Below are 20,186 nucleotides of genomic sequence, written 5' to 3' on the forward strand. Positions count from 1 at the left end.
ACATAACTTGTAAAAGAATACAATTTGGGGCCCCAAATTTTACTCAGAAACCCTTGTGCTAATTACCAAGGCTGCATTTCCTTTAGTCTATCCTCGTGCCTCTTTAGCCCAACACCAGACAGTCCCTACCATTTTATTTCACTCTTGCAGGTTGATTTTAATCCCTGTTTTCTGGCTTTGACGTTTTGCCATATTTCTCTTCCTCCTCCTTTAGCCAGTTTGCATTTTCTCTCTTTTACACTGTAGCCAAGTCTGTTGAGGAAAGATAAGTGCCAGTCCACAAACATGAGTGGTGATGGGCCCACATGTCCCAAAGGGAACATATAAGATGCCTGGAAGAACACTACAATACAGGTGAAAGAATGAAGTTTCGTATATTTATTTGATATATGCGTGTTCCTTCTGATGAAGTCTTTTAGCAAAGGATCTTAGCTGCTGAAGTGGGCCTACAGTACTGCTAGGATTGGAAAATTTCAGTTAGGAGTAAAAGATACCTCAGTATCAATACAATTAGGTTTCCTAGACAAGTTGGAGCAGTCTCTGATATGGCAAGCTGCCCCTAGTGAAAGAGGCTGGACTGACCCACCGAGGACTTTTTTACACCTGCTAAATATTGTCTGCTATTCAAGGGCGATATCACGTACATTTATTTCCATTTGTAATGCACACCTAGCAGCCAGGGATTAATCAAGCTTCAAGATGCCAACAAAAACAAGCAATACAATTAACAACAATGTTAACATATATTATCACAATTATATCTTCATTACATATACATTGATAAAATACCCCAGCACTACACAAACTAATGGGAAGCAAGAGTGCAGTACAGTAAATGGATAACCATCCTGTTCCAGGAAATATATGTGGAGGGTTCTCGGGTGAAACCGTGCATAGAGTGAATGAAGGTAGGGGAGTTGATGTCATAAGTCGTTCCTGCCACCTTGAGATGCTGTCCACCCAGTTTCTTCTGGCGCCATATAGGGGTGCAAGAGTGTCAGAAGGTGCAGTTCAATCAGTAGTGCAGTCCCCCAACAGTGTGCTGGTTACCCTCACGAAACTGGGACTGGAAAAAATAGATTTTCTTGAGGTACATGGTGAAGGTGTAGGTAGATATGCGGGAGTTCAGACAAAGTCTCAATGATCAGGGGCTGAGGATGACATGTATTGTGGCAAAAAATCTATACAGCTGGAGTGGAGGAAGACAACTGAAAAATGAAGTGTGCGGTGGTGGCATGCTCTTAAAGGCTAGCAACAAAGGAACCCTACTTCCCACTAAAAAGTAAACTGGAATTGTACTTTGGTCAGCAGCCACAAACTCGCATGAACCTGGAGGAAGGGTATGCCAATAAAAATGGTCTAAGAGGAATAAAGGTAATCCTGAGAAAGTGTGATTAGTAAGGCATGAAAATAAAAGGTATTGAGACCCAGTTGTAAAACCTGAGCCAAGGATTTGGAAGTTGTAGAGGTCTCATATGATGTTGGGATTAAGAATACAAAATTTTGAGATTTTAAAACTATTAGTAAAGGTATCAAGAAAAATAACCTTTTATCATCCGAGCGATGTTCTATGTTTTCTTTAACAATGCTGCTTTGTTTGAATGTTTTAGGTTTACTACATTTGGACTGCAATGAAAATGTCACAGAATCGTGCACACAAAAATTATTTAGTACTGGATACAATATATTAGCTATGCATTACCTACCTTCTCGTTTACTACTTCACCAGTTTCATTCACTTGTGCTTTGGAGCTTCCCCGTACTGGCTTACTCCATTCCACCAGGGGGTCATGGAGGAAAGGCTTCAAGACACTGGTGAAGATTAAATGGGAAAGATTGACTAGTAACTATTTTAAAACCTGTGCAGTGATGAAAGACTGTTCTTTACAAAAAGTAACTTAACAACTCATATAGAAAGCATATATTTCAATACAGGAACTCAGGAATTTTCACTTAGTAATTACAAAAAAGATATTTGTAAAATGTTTTATTCCTTACCTCATGAGGGGTTCTCTTTGGTCACGCATTAACCTCATTGTCACTTCACATGCTCTTCGAAAAAGACCTTCTGTTCCCATTGGACCCATTCCATTCACCATGTTGTGAGTAAGACGGAATGGCACTATCTCAGGAACTTCAAAGGTTTCTCCCTAACAAAGCAACAAATACAGCCCGTAAGGATTCAATATTGCAGTCCTTTATTTATCTCACTATTTAGGTTTATGTGGTAGAACTAAACCCCTGGATTACTGTTGTAAACTCACAAGTTTATAGAATTGTGTTAGTGCAGACATGTATCTGAAAGTTTTTCAAAAGATTGGGCAGAACTGGACCTATGATACCTAGTGCCTCTAGCCTCATCAACTGCGATCACACTGGGTCACAACTACATGTGTAGCAAGAAACATTCCAAGGTTATCCTTAGTTATTTTTTTCAACGTTGTTTTAGAAATTGGGCAAAATGTAGTTACATTTTGTGAGCTATCTCTAGAAATTTTCCAGGCCACTCACTCTAGGTGCAGGTGAGCATTCAGGTGTGTGCCTTGGTTTAAGGTTTTTTTGTGCAGGGGTTTCTAGCAATCCCTATCTTTTACTTCTGCCATTTGTAAGTAAATGTTTGAGGGTTGTGCTGGCTGATTGTTTGATACCTCAATTCTTTCAGTCATATTATTGTAGTGCTAGTTTGACCTTGGACACGAAAATATGTTTTACAACATACCTGTGAACAATTAGTCTTGTGTCCCTTAATGAGAAAGGCCAAAATAAATAGTTTACAGAAGAGTCGGCATAAATAAACAAAACACTATTTTGTGGAATCTTGCTTTGTGTGGCCCCCTCATCTTTGTTTCCGTTTCTAAGTCAGTGTTGTATAAGCGTATGATGTAGAGGGTTCTACATAACTGAGTTCTATGATTGGCATCTAGAACATCAGTCAAAACTAGGGCCTGACCTAAATAATACCACAGCTCCTAGTGGGATTACGCAAGTGTACATGTCTTCATGTGAGCTTTAGAATACGTATAATCACATGTGAGTGCAGCTTCTAGACTGAATATTTTCCGCCTCTTTTTGTTCAGTATCAGTTCTACAACCCTACTATTAAATCTTTCTATTGCGTTGGCCACAGTTCTCTTACCAATTACTGTGATCTTTAAAGCAAGACATTATATAAAGTTATCAACATTTTATTTTATAAACCATTTTTAATAGATTTTGTCACACAACATAAGATCATGTGATACTTTGTTCAGAAATGCATGTAAGAGCTATCAAATGTAGTAAACAAAAGAGATATGGTAGGAGCAGATGGTTCAGTACATAACAAAAACATTCCGTAATAAACCAGGACTAACTCCAGAATAAAGTTATCGACATAATATTGCACAATTCAACAATAGAACCTTAAAGGATGTTACAAAGTAGTGCATCAAAATGTATTTGAGTTGCACTCATGTATGTGACTGGGACTGATAATTTGAATGACTGGAATCAGCTCATATCCTGGTGTGTCCTTCTGATTCATATTAACATGTTTAAAAATAAAACAATCCTGGATGATACATGTATTACTTTTATTTAAATACCTCACATTGAGTTTAAAAGGTTTCAGCATAGGTGGATGCTTGATAAATTAAAAACATTTTAAATAGTAGGTGTGGTAAATTATAAGTCTTTTTACAGAATGCTTAAAGGATGATATTGGTGACGGGGGAGGGAAATCAGAACACCACGTTTTCTATATTGCTAACATTTTCATTTTTATTAGCAGACCCAGCAATAAGTAGAGGCAATTCCGCTATGGCTAGACTTTGGCGGTCACAGTTTGTTTTCTCGAACGCTGCTAGATGTGAACCATGATCTCTATTGCTTTGGGTTGCATGTTAGGTGGAGCTGATGAGAAAAAAATCTGATTTTTTGTGGCTTTGAAGTGCTTCACTACTCAGCTCTCCGCTGTGGAAAGGGCATTAATAAACCTAATGTCTGAAGGTGCGGGTCTGTGCTTCCTCGTAGCCCAATGCTGAATCCTAAGAGCAGAGCTGGATACTTCCCATGTTGCCGTAATGGAATCTATAATAATCTTGTTTGAGGCTCTAAAAGCTCTGTTGCTTGGGTAGGAAGGAACTACTATTGCTGTAAGAATACTAGGTATTTTATCAGGGTATCAGTATTCTTACATAGAAATCCTTCAAAGATACCTCACCCAGAGAGACATATGCCTCCCTACGGTACCCCCTCCTTTGAGGTATTGACCTCACTTGCATTTTTAAAGTTTTCATCATACCATCTCAAAGTCATGAGGATGAAGCAAATCCTTTGGCTTCTCATCTTTTTGCAAAACTAGATCAATAATTGATGTCCAAGAAATAATCCCCTGTGCTCTCCATGGGACTGATGCAGACAACTGATGAAAGCCAGTTGTCTTCAATCATAGCTTTGTTGCTTATTAAGTAAAGTACTGCAGAATCACAGGATACCACTACAAAGGTGGGAGATACAACATCCAAATCAAAATAAATAGTTGCTACAGGAGTACATACCCGCAAATTCAGAAAGAACTGGTTCTATTAGCAATATCCCCTCAGCATCAACAAGGATATGCCTAGCAAAACAGACACAACGTAACCTCCAGTATCGCAATTAAACAAAAGAGTAACCGGTGCCATAGCTTTGTAGAGAGGCACACTCCTCAGCGTGGCTAGGTCTATGCCTGAACATAGCTTTATATCAAGAAACAGCGGCTCTCGTGGGAAAAATATCAGGGTAAATTGGGTAATCTGAATGCGCAATGGCAATAAAAAATGGGTTATACGGAGTTCAGACAAAGAGGCAGTCGAGTACACTGTAGTTGCAAGATCTTCAGTTTATAGCAAATATTGAAGTCAAATTCAAATACACAAAAAAGGATTTAGTGCTCAGTGTCCCCAGTGTAAGGTAGGAACCAAACAAAGAAAGTATAGTGACAATTGTGACAATTATAATCGGGTTTACATTATTTACAACAAACGATCATTCATTTTTTCAATAGTTTACAACACTGTAAGCAATGGTCAGTGCTGATAGAAAGATTAATTTCCTAAATTATAGTCTGTGTGTACGTTTTCCTTGTGTCACCCCTGGCACTAATAATAGAATTGTCTATCCACAGTGCACACCTCCTTGCTGCAATACAGGCTCCAACATATTTCTAGCCTCACCCATCAATGTTAGCCCCTCCTTTAACTCTCCCGCTTGCCTCACACTGAGGTAAGCATGATCAACTTTCTTCAGTACTATTCCATCATCTATGCTATGTACTGTATATCATGATTCTTCTCTCTCACTTCTGTAGTACCTGGCTGGGTCCAGTGTGAGTACCTTTTCTCTTCTTTCTCACTCAACCGGTGTATGCACATCACGTGGCTGCGCATATAAATTGTTTTTATTCCAGGTAACTTTCGCTATTTGGACTATGGAGTAATTGACTTACACATATTATTCCCATCGGATTTTAGCTTACGGCACTCTCCACCCTTTTTTTTTTTTTTATACAGATGTCCCTATATTACTAGGTCCTGAAGAGACCCTGCACTCTTTGAAGGGTCGAAACGCCATTGACTTTAAAAAGAACGAATCATTTTATCAGCACTGACCATTGCTTACAGTGTTGTAAACTATTGAAACAAGCATTTGCAATGCAATAGGTCTCGCATTAGGAAGGTTTGAGCTATTGGTCATGTAAATGACAATTTTTTTATTTATGTGTTGGTTTTGAAAATAGCAAAATTAATAGCTTTGTCATTTACAATGCCAATAGTTTTAACTTTCGTAAATGTGAAGCCTATAGCATTTGTAATGCAATATGTGTTGTAATTACGTGACTTAGATGTATTGATATTACAAATAAAAACGGCTTTTTATTAATTAATACTTAAATAAAAGTTATTGTAATTTATAATGGCAATAGCTTACAGTTTTGTCAATAACTTTTGTGAAGATTATGTTCAGTGTATTTTATTGTGACGAAAATCCAAGAATAGAAGTGAAATATTAACATCTTTTTGTGACATTTGCAATAAAGCTTGAAACATTCAGAGAACAAATTTGAACCCGTTGTTGTTGAATGGTTGCACAGATTGATGCTGTGGTGGCACTGAGTGATGTTGTGGTGGCGACAAGTGATGGTGTGGCATTCAGTGATGCTGTGGTAGCGCATAGTGAGGTTGTGGTGCCCCTGAGTGATGCTGTGGTGGTGCTGAGTGATGCTTTGGTGGTGCGATAGAGCGAGAGCGATAGATAGATAGAGGGAGGGCGATAGATAGATAGAGGGAGGGCGATAGATAGATAGTGGGAGGGCGATAGAGTGAGGGCGATAGATAGATAGAGGGAGGCCGATAGATAGATAGATAGAGTGAGGGTGATAGATAGAGCGAGGGCGATAGATAGAGCGAGGGCGATAGATAGAGCGAGGGCGATAGAGCGAGGGCGATAGATAGAGCGAGGGCGATAGATAGAGCGAGGGCGATAGATAGAGTGAGGGAGATAGATAGAGCGAGGGCGATAGAGTGAGGGTGATAGATAGATAGATAGATAGATAGATAGGGTGATAGATAGATAGATATATATTGATAGTTAGAGTGAGGGCGATAGAGCGAGGGCGATAGATAGTGAGTGAGGGTGATAGATAGATAGAGTGAGTGAGGATGATAGATAGAGTGAGGGCGATAGATAGATAGATAGATAGATAGATAGATGGATAGAGTAAGTGAAGGCGATAGATACCAGGAGTGGGATGCAAAATCCACAGGAAACACACGGAGCTAGTTCACAACACCCTCCCCTTCCAGAAGAGGATGGAGCGAGCAAAGTCCCATGTAAAAGGCGCTCCCCTCACATGAAAACAAACATAGGGAGTTAGACAAAGCCTCCAGTCAATACTGGTACAGGTGATCATGAATAGCTGAGGATGGATATGTATTCCAAACAGTATCTGCTCGCGGCGTCAACAGCCTGGATGGAGTAGGGGCGGGTCGCACGTGCACCTACCGGTAAAGGCGAGTTGTGAAGTTGACAACGCTTTTCTTTCACGTTATCTTTCACACATGGGAATGCACATATTCTTTGTACTCAGAAATGACTCGCAGTGCGGACAAAAATATCAACATCTTAAAGGAGAAACACCAGCTGCTACTCACAAACACGGAATACGAACACTGTACCTAGTCTATACAACAGAAGAACACACAAGCGTGAGTGAAATCGTTACCTATCATTAGTAAATGCATTATGTGGGCTTACTTCGTGATATGAACATTTCCCACCAGAGAAAAGTAAAAGAGAAAATAAGTATTTAAATGGCAATTATATGTATCCAACTACATCATGCTTAGCTATTATCAGTTATCTAATCCTGTGCTCCGTTCTTAGTATTTAATGTGCATGTTCCTCTGTCTTCCCTTTGTAAACGTGTGTCCTATCTATGAAGCCTAGTATTTGTTTGTATTACCACCCGCCCTGGCGACAGAACAAGTGTCACCCTTCCGCATGCACACCCCAGGAGCTCTGCTCAGGGACCACCTATGTCTGACGCTGCTCGAGCTGTTGCTAGTCAGGCCATATTGGATTCTCAGCAAGGGTGTGGGGGGAGGGACAGTTGTCATGACGTGTTTCAGCATGGGTGCCTGCTAAGTTGTCAGGGTTTCTGACTTCACTGCGCCACCAACAGTTCAGGTAGCTTCACTATTATTCGGTATTCTGCCTTTCCTGCTTGTGCAAAAAATAACTAATATAGAGCCGCGCTGAATCATGGGAGAATGGGCTGAAGAGACCAACATGCCCCTGAGCTATGTCATGGTGGTCTCACAACACATCCTGTCTATTCAATGGTTGAAAGTCTGACCGCATACCCCTCCCCCGTGAAGATTCCCACACAGTACTCTATACACAAACCTGCGCACGTGCATATTCTTCGAGGAATCCGTTCGACTAGAGTTAAGGATGGGGCGGAATCATTCCCAGGCAACGTAGCTTAGTTCTGAGCCCAGACTGAGTGTTGGCCCACAGACATCCATCCACGGAGAGCCTGTGAGCCCATCCGTGTGCTGTCATCACACAGCTTGTGCAGAGCAAGAGCCATGCAGTGATGCACAGCATTGTTAGGAACACACTCCAGGAGACGCATAACGAATATGCTACTTACCAGTATGCATCTGTTCTTGGCATGTAGGGCTGCTGACATTCATATCTGTGCATAGATCGCAGCCTAGTGTTGGGTCCGGATGATTGCACATTGTTGTCCTGGAAGAGTCTTCGAAGTATCACGAGATAGGTGGCTCCTCCCCTGGACTACAGTGCGCATGGGCGTCGACTCCATTCCCAGATTGTTTTTAGCCATTGCGGCAAAGATGGAGTATAACACCGTGAGTGATGACCATGCTAAGAGTAATTAGGATTGCTGCAGCCGCTACAGGCGCCGGGGAGGAGGGCGGGCGATATGAATGTCAGCAGCCCTACATGCCAAGAACAGATGCATACTTGTAAGTAGCATATTCGGTTCGAGGCATGTGGGCTGCTGAATTCATATCTGTGCATAGAATACATAGCAGTCCCTCTATTAGCGGCGGCCTCCTGTGCCAGCTGCAGCAGTTTGAAAAAGTGTTTTTAGAACAGCCTGCCCTACAGCTGCCCTGCTGTTTGGAGTGCACATCTACACAGTAGTGTTTTGTAAATGTGTGTGTGGTAGACCGGTTGCTCTACATATGTCTTCTAAAGGAATATTTCCAAGAAAAGCCATGGAGGCCCCCAACTTGCGGGTGGAGTGGGCCCGTGGGGGGATCGTTAAAGTGAGCCTGGCTTTTTCATAGCAGATTTGAATGCACTTAACGATCCACCTGGCTATACCTGCTTTGGAAATGGGGTTTCCTTTGTGTTGTGGTGAAAAGGCAACAAATAGTTGTTTTGTTTTCTGAAAATCTTTAGTCCTATCAATGTAGTACATTAAGGCCCTTTTGACGTCTAGTGTGTGGAGCCTTCTTTCCGCCACTGACTCAGGATTTTGAAAGAACACAGGCAGTTCTATAGTCTGATTGATTGGAACTGTGAAACCACCTTAGGAAGAAACTTAGGGTTAGTGCGAAGCACCCCCCTGTTGGAGTGAATTTGTATGAATGGCTCTTGGATAGTTAGTGCCTGGAGTTCACTAACGCGTCGCAGCAATGTAATCGCCATCAGGAAAGCCACTTTCCATGTTAAGACCTGAATCTCGCATGAATGTAGAGGCTCAAAAGGTGGACCTACTAGTCTGGTGAGGACCACATTTAGGTTCCATTCAGGAGCAGGTGGAGTCCGGGGAGGAATTACTCGTTTGAGTCCTTCCAGAAAAGCTTTGATGGCAGGCACTCTGAAAAGTGAGAGATGCTGCCTGTTTTGCAAATAAGCTGCTATTGTGGACAAATGTATACCAATGGAAGCATAGGCCAGATTGCATTTGTATAGATGTAACAGATAACAAATGATGTTTGGAGTAGATGCGTCTAGCGGGTTGATGTTGTGGTCTGCACAGTAAATGACAAACAGCTTCCATTTTGCTGCATAGCATGCTCTGGTGGTGGGCCTCCTTCCCTCTTTTATGATATCCATACAGTCAGGAGGCAAGTTGAGGTAGCCAAATTCTAAGACCTCAGGAGCCAGATCGCCAGGTTGAGCTGTTGCGGATCTGGGTGCTGAATGTCGCCATGGCTCTGCGTCAAAAGCCTGGGTGTGAGGTGCAGCCTTTGATGCGGTACCACGGAGAGTTCTAGAAACGTGGTGTACCATAGTTGGCGTGCCCACGTCGGAGACACCAGGATGAGCGTCATCGAGTGTTGCTTCAGTTTGCGTGCCACCAGCGGTATTAGAGGTGCTGGGGGAAAAGCGTACGCAAATATGCCTGACCAGTTCATCCATATCGCATTGCCCTGCGACTGTGGGTGTGGGAACCTGGCAGCAAAGCTTCGGCATTTGGCGTTTTCTTTTGTGCCGAACAGATCTATCTCTGGATGACCCCACCGCTGGAAGTACGGGTGGAGTACTGATGGATGTATCTCCCACTCGTGCATTTGGTGGCTGTACCTGCTGAGCAGGTCCGCCATCTGATTGTCCTTGCCCGGGAGGTGTTCTGCCATGAGGAAGATGTTTCTCTGAATGGCCCACTTCCACATGCTCTGAGCCAGATGAGACAACTGTGGAGAGTGTGTTCCTCCCTGTTTCTGAATGTAGTACATGGCTGTCATGTTGTCCGTCCGGATCCACACGACCTTGTTGCACAGATGTACATTGAATGCCTTCATTGCCATGAAGATAGCCATCAGCTCTAGAAGGTTGATGTGCATCTTCTTTTGCTGCGTTGTCCATAGTCCCTCCACAGTGTAGTGGAGTACATGAGCTCCCAAACCGTGGAGAGATGCATCCGTGGTCAGAATGATCTGTGGCACTGGCTCCCGGAACGGTCGTCCCTTGCAAAGGTTTTGTGGATTCCACCAATGCAGAGAGTTGTATGCACGACCGGTTACCAACACTAGGTCTTTCAACTGTCCGTGAGCCTGATTCCACTGACGTGCTAAGCACTCCTGAAGCGGACGCATATGTAGTCTCGCGTGCGGGACTATGAAGATGCAGGAGGCCATCATGCCTATCAACTGCATGAACTCTCGTGCTTGAAGCGAGTGTTGAGGTCTGAATTTCTGTATCAGCGATTGAATGCTGCTGATCCTCACTGAATTTGGCTGTGCTTTGGCTGCCAGAGTGTCTATTGTAGCGCCCAGATACTGCCATATGTGGGCGGGTTGAAGGTGGGACTTTGGGTAATTCAGTGAGAATCCCAGATCATGAAGAAGGTGAATGGTGTGGGACATGTGGGCGGCACACTGCTGGGCCGACTTTGCCTGGACAAGCCAGTCGTCCAGATAAGGGTAGACGTGAATTTTCCGTCTCCGTAAGTGTGCAGCCACTGTCGCCAGGCACTTTGTAAACACCCTGGGTGCCGTCGTTACTCCGAAAGGGAGGACCCTGAATTGGTAATGCTGATTTTGAATGGTGAATCTGAGGTATTTTCTGTGTGACGGGTGTAGCGGAATATGAAAGTATGCCTCCTTCAGATCAATTGTTGTGAGGAAATCTCCCTGACTGAGCAACGGTAGAACCTGCTGCAATGTTAGCATGTGAAAGTGTTCTGATAGAATGTACTGATTGAGGGGTCTGAGGGACCCGTCCTTTTTTGGGATCAAGAAGTACAGTGAGTACACTCCTGTGCCTCTTTCTTCCACAGGCACGAGCTCGATTGCACCTTTTTGCAGCATGACGAGTACCTCTTGCTGCAATAAGTGCAAATGCTCTCTGGACATAGGACGGTGTCTTGGGGGTACGTTGGGTGGAGTGGATGTTAACTCCAGACAATAACCGTACTGGATAAGCTTTGTGACCCACCTGTCTGTGGTGATGGACTTCCAGACCGGCAGGAACTGTTGGAGTCTCCCCCCGACCAGTGTTGTATGGTCGGGGGGCAGTGACAAGGCGTCACTGTTTGTTAGTGGCGGAGGATCTGGAGCTGTTGTTTCCACGACCTCTGCCCGTGGCGCTGTTTCCACGATAGCCACCTCTACTTTGTTTGGTGTACATGGTTTGCGCGCCACCTTTATTGTACTGTGTCTGCTGGGACAGCTGGCCTCTGGAAACACCTCTATTGCTTGAGCGACGAAAAGAACCACCCCATAACTGCTGCGACTGGAGAGCCCCCATAGACTTTGCAGTCTCAGTGTCCTTCTTGATTTTTTCCAAGGTGGTGTCCACCTCTGGGCCAAATAAATGATCAGGGTTTACTGGCTGATTTAGAATGGTGGTCTGTATCTCTGGCTTGAACCCGGAGATTCTGAGCCTGGCATGTCGCCTCAACATGACACTTATGTTAACGGCTCTGGCCGCGGTGTCTGCTGCGTCCAGTGCACATTTGATAGAAGCATTTGATATGAGCTTCCCTTCCTGTATGAGCATCTCTGCTGCCTCCTTATATTCATCTGGCAGGTGTTGTAACAGGGTCTCCAGTGTGTTGTAATGGGCCCTGTCATACCTGGCTAAGAGTGCCTGAGTGTTTGAAATGCGCCAGATATTGGCCGCCTGAGCTGCCACCCTTTTCCCCGATGCCTCTAGCACCTTAGATTCTTAATCAGGGGGAGGAACATCACCCGTTGTTTGGGAGTTAGCCCTCTTCTGAGCATTAAAAACAACCAGAGAGTCCAACGGCAACTGTCCCTTAATGTAGGTAGGGTCCCCAGGTGCCGGTTTGTATTTCTTTTCAATTCTGGGGTTAATAACCCTGGCCCTTGTAGGCTCCTTAAATATCTCCCCAGCATGTTTTAAGACACCCTTCAGCATAGGCAGTCTTGACAGTCCTCTCTGAGGTGGAAAAGGTGTCAAACAAAAAATCCACTTCAATAGGGTCAGCATGGAGCTGGACATCATGATTTTTGGCTGCCCTTTCAATAAGTGCATTAAACGCCGCTGAATCCTCAGTAGGCGATGTCTTTACAGCATACACATGAGTGTTTGGGGCAGTGTGTGGATCCCCTGGGTCAGCAGCATCTGCCCAGGGTTCATTATGATCTTCTGGATCAGTGTCCACAGGATAGCTGTACTCCTCATCGTCACCTTCTCCTGTTTCCACATCCGAATAAGTGGGTGAGACATTTTGGCCACGTGGAGATATAGGTTCTACAAGAACTGGTGTTGTAGTAGAATCCTTCTTCTTTTTTAATGGAATTCTATACGACTCCATAGGCTGTTCCGGGGCGATCTTTCGTTTATAAATAGAAAGTCAGCCTGTGTCGGCATCGATGAATTGTTCCTGTTGCTCTCCAAGCGAGGGTCGCCGATGCTTTGTGGCCGGAACCACAGTTGTGGGCTTCGGCTCCGTTGACACCTTCCTGGGCGCTTCAACGGCCATCTTAGGGACGAAGGCCTTCGATACCACTTTCGGCGGCAGCGTGAAGTGGATGGGCGCCGACGCCTTTTGAGGTTTACCGGCAGTCTTTGGAGGTGGAGTTTCCTTAGGTCCGACAGCCGAAGCCTTCTCCTTAATACGCTTCAGGGAGTCCGCTACCTGCTTCGAGAAGGAAGCGGACGACTGCGTTGACTGGACAGAATCCTTCGAGCCACCGCCAGGCGTGGACTCGAGGGCTGCACCACTTTTAGCCTTGTCCGGTTGACACGTAGGCTCGAGAACCTTCTGAGCTCCGAGTCCTTTGTCGGTGTCGACGGTCTTCGGCGCCGATTTCTTCGGGTCGACGTCCTTGACCGGTGCTTTCGGTGTGCCAGTCTTTGGCTCAATGCCCTTTAACGGCCTCTTCGGGTCGATAACACCTTTCTACTTCGTCGGTGCCGATAGTTCAGAGGACTTCGAGCCGACCAAAGCAATACGCACTTTCGGTTTCGATTTCGCCTCTAGTGCTTTGGGTTGCGTAGACACCAAAGTTTTCTCTTTCGGTTTTGATTTTGCAACTTGCGGCTCTTTAAAAATGTCTGAAGCCGGGCCCGAAGGCGGGGCTGTAGAACCCATTGGAAGATCTTGGGTAAGGCCATGTGGCGATCTCTCGACCCGAGCCTTCTGAAGTGTTTTGGCCCCAGTATCAGTTTGTGGGCCTAGCTCCTCGCTTGAGCTACCTTCCATGGCCCCAAAGGCCCCATCGTCGTCTCCTACCTCGTCGACGACGTCTTCAGCATCGAGCATCTCAACATCCGCGTCGTAGCTGGAGTCGACCTCCGCTGCGGGATTAGACAGGTTCTCTCGAACCTCCCGCTCTGCTTCCTCATCATCCTCGGCATCGAAAATGTTCACCAGGTCAGGTGCCGTCTGCTGGGCTTCCTTGCGCACTGCGCGTCGAAGTCGAATCGTTTTCTTGGATCAGAAACGGGAACAAGCAATACAGCTGGCTTCATCGTGATCCGGCGACAGGCACTTGTTGCACACCGGGTGGACGTCGATGTGAGGATATTTCGAGTTGCACACGGGACATCTTTTGAACGGGCTCCGTTCCATGATGGATCGTCGATAAGGCCTCTGGCTTCGACCGGGCCTTCAGTGCCGAAAAGCCACGCGGCTCCTCTGGATGTCCGGCTCGGGAACTGAGCTGGAACAGAACTGGGCACCGATCGCAAGACAATACCGACGATAAACTAAAGGCCTTTTGGCCAAGAGAAAGTTTTATATCAATTCCGAACTTGAGTGAACCAATATGCATCCGAACCCAATGGCGGAAAAAAACAATCTGGGGATGGAGTCGATGCCCATGCGCACTCTAGTCCAGGGGAGGAGCCACCTATCTCGTGATACTTCGAAGACTCTTTCAGGACAACAATGTGCAATCATCCGGACCCAACACTACGCGGCGATCTATGCACAGATATGAATTCAGCGGCCCACATGCCTCGAACCTTGTAATGCACTGCATGTGCAACCTAGCAGCTGCATGAGTACCCTTTCTTATAGGCGTAATGCATGGACACACTTTAAACATATGTATACATACCCAGACAACCAGCAGAAACAAAACCAACCAAACAAAAACTTGCATATGCGCAGCCTTCGGCACAGGATTACACTAGACAGTGTATGTCTGTGTGCGAGTTCTCTAATAAAGCATTAGCAGTACAGGAATGCAGTATTCAGCGTGTACAAAGATACACAACTCACAGTGCAAACTAAAAAGCAAATGCGCAGACCAAGTCCTTAGAACAGGAGCATACATGTGCATATATTCATACACACACACATTCTTGAAAGAGGTAAATCATACAGGAACACACACACTCATCCCTTCCACATGTACTTATTCATAGCATATGTGAGCACGATACCCTCAGGACACTATACCTAATTATTTTGCGAAGGGTGCCTTCGGGAAAAGGGAGATAGGGAGCTTTAAGGAGGGGCACAGCTTGTACATGCACACATCCCTGAGCACAGAAACCACAAACCAACTGTGCACTATGCCTGAACCCACAGGATGCAGTCTTTGTATTTACCTTGAATACCATGGCCAAACGAATGACAAACGGAAACACTTTCATACAGTAGTCACATGTAGATATTCACCATGAAAAACAGTGTATGAGTGGCATGTGATGTGCACATACTGCGAGTACTCTCACCATGCCATCCTGAAATCGCTGAATGTTCACATCCTGCTATCCATCAAGTATAGGCACTGTCCCTGGATCTGCGGCTCGTGCCCACATCCGGGCCGGGGAGGAGACGGGGGTGGGGGAGCGAGGGCTACTCGCACATGCGCTGTACCTGGATCTGCAGCTCGTGCCCACATCCGGTTCGGGGAGGAGACGGGGTGGGGGCGCGAGGGCTGCTCATGCATGCCTGTCCCTGGATCTGCGGCTCGTGCCCACATCCGGGCTGGGGAGGAGACGGGGGTGGGGACGCGATGGCTGCTCACACATGCGCTGTCCCTGGATCTGCCGCCATAGTTAAGGGAATGCTGCGAGATTCATGCGGCCTAGGGAGGGGGCTACTAACTCGTGCAGCCGCCACCACTGCGGGACAAGAGGAGTCCGATAGACCCGGTGAGTGTGGGGAAAGGGGGGGGTTGGGGCACGTGTGTGTCTGTGTGTGTGCGCGCGTGTGTGTCTGTGTGCGCGCGTGTGTGTCTGTGTGTTATCCACTTTCTCAGAATCTGGGACAGGAGATGTGCACGGCGTGTGGGTGAAAGTGCGCGCTCACACGGGGAAATCGCCTGCGCGTGCCCATCCCCTGTCTTACATTCCCAGGGAGTGGATAACAAAAGAGGCTTCGCTGGACGCAGCGCTTCGCACTGCTTACACCAGCGCGACCTAAAAATGAATGATTGTTTGTTGTAAATAATGGAAAACAGATTATAATTGTCACAATTCTCACTATACTTTCTTTGTTTGGTTCCTACCTTACACTGGGGACATTGAGCACTAAATCCTTTTTTGTGTATTTGAATTTGACTTCAATATTTGCTATAAACTGAAGATCTTGCAACTACAGTGTACTCGCCTGCCTCTTTGTCTGAACTCCGTATAAACCATTTTTTAATGCCATTACGCCTTCAGATTACCCAATTTACCCTGATATTTTTCCCAAGAGAGCCGTTGTTTCTTGATATAAATACTTACCCTGGGTCTCTGTGAGTAGGGTTTCTCTTGTGCTTCTTGAGGATGAATATAGCTTTATGCTCTGTTCAGCAGATATAAATAGAACCATTAATCAACACATGACTTTAGAATTATGAGGGACAACACAGGAAAGGAATGTAGCAAGACCATTGGTTCACCTAACCACACTCGCAGTACAGTCCATTTCAAACCATCTGCTCATGTCTTAATCCATATATCTTCCCTCTAATGTCAAGCTCCCAAATTAAGATACAGACAAATGAGAGAGCATACTCACCACCACTTGGATAAAAAGGCAAAAAAATTATAAAAAGCGCCCAACTACAGAATATATATGAGGGAAGTTGGAAACCCTCATCTTAACTCTGATGAATGAAGTAGACCTAAAGCAGCAGTCAAGTAACATGCTGCATACGAAAAAGTGGATTGCCCCAACATCCTTTAAAAGACTACAGCACGGCCCGAAGCTCAGCTTAACCAAAAAAAAAGAAAACATGCTACACCCAATACCAAATAGCAAGGCAAAGTGTATCAAAAGCCTATAAGAAACACTTAATTTCAGCAAAAAACAGAAGTGGCTATTCTCCAAAGAACTATGTGACCAAATCATGTACAAAAAAGGTATAGTGTGCCGGCATAGAAGCCAGCCAACCACCAATTTCATAATCCTGCTCCAAGACTCAACCAGGAGTATACAAAACAATCCTAAAACGATAGCCATATTATGGATGGACTACCTCGGGTCTACCCCCTAAACTATAAATTCAATCAACAGGCAGTAAGAATACATTACAAATCCTGGGTCTCATGGAAACCTCCATGTTGCCAAACAGTACTTTTGAAGTCCCTAACCTCTATTTAACATTTCAGTGCACATACTGAGCAGTTTCCATCATTTAAACGAATTCATTTGAAAGCCTAGCAAAGGAAAATGGTGCAGTACCAGAACAGATTTATCTAGAGTTTGTCAAAAACAAACTGCTTCTAGAATATAAAATTGTCTTTCTGGAAAGGGATAAAAGAAGACAACGTAGTGTAGTGTTAACTTATTTGAGAACATTGCATGCTCTAAGATCTCTGCTACTTCAAACACATTCCAATGAGTGTCTTGAAAACTCATTGTGCATCATAACAGTATTGTGAAAAATCGACATGAAATCTTCAACAAGAAAAGCGTAAAAAAATGCACAGAATGTAAAAAAAAACTATTTAAACCTGCTACCTATAGCCATGTAGACACTTTCCTTCACCTTATGGTACCTACAGCTAATGGACATGACTTCTCCCACATCCTATAGTTTCCCCTCTCTAGTTTCTTTTCATTGGTCCCTTTCCATCTGATTATCCTTTCTCTTAGCATCACCTTTAATATGTAACTACACCTCCACCAATCTCTCATTCCTTGCCTGTTGCTAAAATGTTACCTATAATCTAGATTCTAGCTCCAAATAATTGTGCATGTTGTGTTGCCCTCCACCTGTCCAATTACATCTGTGTCTTCTCAATAGATGCTGTCCAACAGACTATTTGCCAATTTCCATTTGATCTGCCAACAACTTACTCTCTTTGCACAAGTTGGAAGTTAAATTACGGTGTTCGCCAGTGAATATTTGGCTCACAATATTTATTGTTCTTTGCTCAACTCTCAAGCAGTTAAACTATATTGCAAATGGCGGGGCAGTGAAAAGGAGGGAGTGAAAAGGAGTAATTGAGTGAGCATGATCATCGGAAAATGGTTTATTTCTAAAGTACAATTTAAAATACAAGTAAATGAAGAGAGCTTTAATAAAGTCAATTAAACATGTACTTCCACAAACATACCTTATTGAAGAGACAGTTGAAATCCACATGAACACACTCCCCAGATAAAGAGTCAAAAAGGATATTTTCTCCATGCCGGTCTCCGAGTCCTAGAATATATCCAACCATTGACATAACTGCTGTGGATCGACAGTACGCAGATCGGCTACTGTACCTGGAGAGAATGAAGATCAGATACAGAAAAATCAATATGAGAGATAACAAGCACCACTTTGATGTGTACACTTCACTATCGTCATGGACATATAAGGCTTACAAAAAGTTAGTTATTACAAAGGTATGTAGAGTCAAATAAACTTTATAAATGCATAAAACGAACATAGTGATACCACAAGAACCTGAGTGTTACCCTGTAATAGTTTATGATTCTCACAAACAGATTCTCGAAGGACTCAAAAGTGTTCCACTTTCCAGGTTTACCAAACGTTGCTTGGTTCGTCTTCATGTTATAAGAACTTCTACACTTTAATTGTTATAGTAACATATCAAAAGCTGTTGTAGTGTGGTATTAATAAAACCACTCATTTATTTCAAGAGAAAACTAATTATTTATTACTGCATTTACATTTCAAGAGTCGAAGTGTGTGCTACTGATCTAAAAATGTGGCTTAAACATTGTATTTTTATAATGCTCTATTATACATGTCATGCTGAATACAAGCTTACTGTAAGCAGTTCAGCCATTGCCAAATTATATAAATTAGACATTTTGATCTGTATTCATTTCTGCAGACCAAGGCTTTAGTGATTCACTTCACTGGGTCGCAGAGATCTGTCCATCAAGGCCGGACCAGATTCGGGGGCGTTCCAGAGATTTTTTCCATGGGCGTGGTTTCACTCGGCGTGGTTTCACTCTCCGTTGAGCGCTTGACCGAGCGGCGCAGGTGCCACTCATTTGCCGCCTTTATTTTTCGTGTGGTTGCGTGTGCCGACTCCGTTTGGGTATTTTATTTAATTTAATTGAGGGAGCCCACCCCTCTTCAGTCCCGCATCACCGTCTCAGCCCCAGGTCAGAGGAGACGCCGAAGGAGCAACCGCTGACGTCACCCGGGAGCCGCGCTGCCATTGGTTTAGGCAGTGGGAGGCTCGCCGGGCGACCTGCGCGGTGATTGGCTGCTGGGAGGACCGAAGAAGCAGGAAGCAGCCTGCCGTGCCCTGCCGAGGCTCCTGAGCGAAGGGAGAGCCCAGGGAGAAGGAGCAGAGCCGCCGCGAGACACCCGGTGAGTGGGGCAGAAGGAGAAGGAGAGGGAGGGGCGCCGGGACACATTGTCGGTGTACGCCCCCCGCCGTGGGCGGGGCAGGTGAGTGCTTGTTTCCTCTGTGTGGAATAAATCTCCATATGCATCTGTTGCCGCCATTAATGTGCACAGGAACTCCGATGGCAGCAGCCACGCTCAATGCTGAGCATAAATAAATCAGGGAGTGTGTGTGAGTCCCTCGTACCGAATGCTTTATTTATGACTTCTTTAAATGCACCTTTTCAGAATTAAGTACATTGGCACCGGCGGCGATAAGCTTTATGGCAGCTGCCGAGTTCTTCTGCAGCAGGCTGTGTTCTTTTTGCTTCGCTTCTGTTAGACAGGGACCTGGAGGGTCGGCCGAGGACAAGAGGAGAGGCATCCGGTGAGGGCCGTCTCCAGCGATCGTACAGACGAGTAACTCCCCCCCCCACAGATGGACACCACACAAGGATAAGGTCAACACTCTTTATATACGATTCTTGAAGCAAGGATATCAACGATACAGTGAGATCGGGACACGAGGGTCCTCTCAATTCTAGTCTCTGGAAGGGAAAGGGTAGCGGGACAGTCTTGGTACGGGTCTGGTACTGAGGTGGTAAGATGGATAGCTCACAATCCTCGAGCTCGGAGTTCTGGAAGGTCGGGCCGCGGCAGCGCCAGCAGGCTCGGATGATAAGTCTCACTTGAGAAGGGACGCGGCAGCGCCAGCCGGCAAGGGCGATGGTTCACACAAGGATGGGCCGCGGCAGCGCCAGCAGGTCCAGACGAAGATGTAGGTGGCAGAGGGCCGCGGCAGCGCCAGCAGGTCCCGACGAGGATGTAGGTTGCAGAGGGCCGCGGCAGCGCCAGCAGGCAGGACGATGATTCACAAGGCAGGGCTGCGGCAGCGCCAACAGTCCGTCAAGGATGAGTTCTTCTAGGTGTCTCTCGACTCCAGGATACAACTGCCTTCCTGCTCTGGAGCTGCCC

The 20,186-nt window shown here is 45.2% G+C and overlaps 1 protein-coding gene across 2 annotated transcripts in view; it reads right to left on the reverse strand.

Annotated features, from left to right (window-relative positions):
- Positions 1-20,186, reverse strand: part of ATR (ATR checkpoint kinase) — a 566,179-nt gene that overhangs the window by 54,051 nt on the left and 491,942 nt on the right. For both annotated transcript variants that reach the window (XM_086943714.1, XM_086943713.1), the window contains exons 44-46: positions 17,977-18,130; positions 1,999-2,150; positions 1,707-1,812 (exon numbers count right to left, since the gene is read on the reverse strand). In XM_086943714.1, the coding sequence (XP_086799840.1) occupies positions 1,707-1,812; positions 1,999-2,150; positions 17,977-18,130 (412 nt within the window). The remainder of the gene's footprint in view (positions 1-1,706; positions 1,813-1,998; positions 2,151-17,976; positions 18,131-20,186) is intronic.

This window comes from Lissotriton vulgaris, chromosome 11 (genome assembly GCF_964263255.1).
Source record: "Lissotriton vulgaris chromosome 11, aLisVul1.2, whole genome shotgun sequence".
In the NCBI taxonomy this organism is placed as follows: domain Eukaryota; kingdom Metazoa; phylum Chordata; class Amphibia; order Caudata; family Salamandridae; genus Lissotriton; species Lissotriton vulgaris.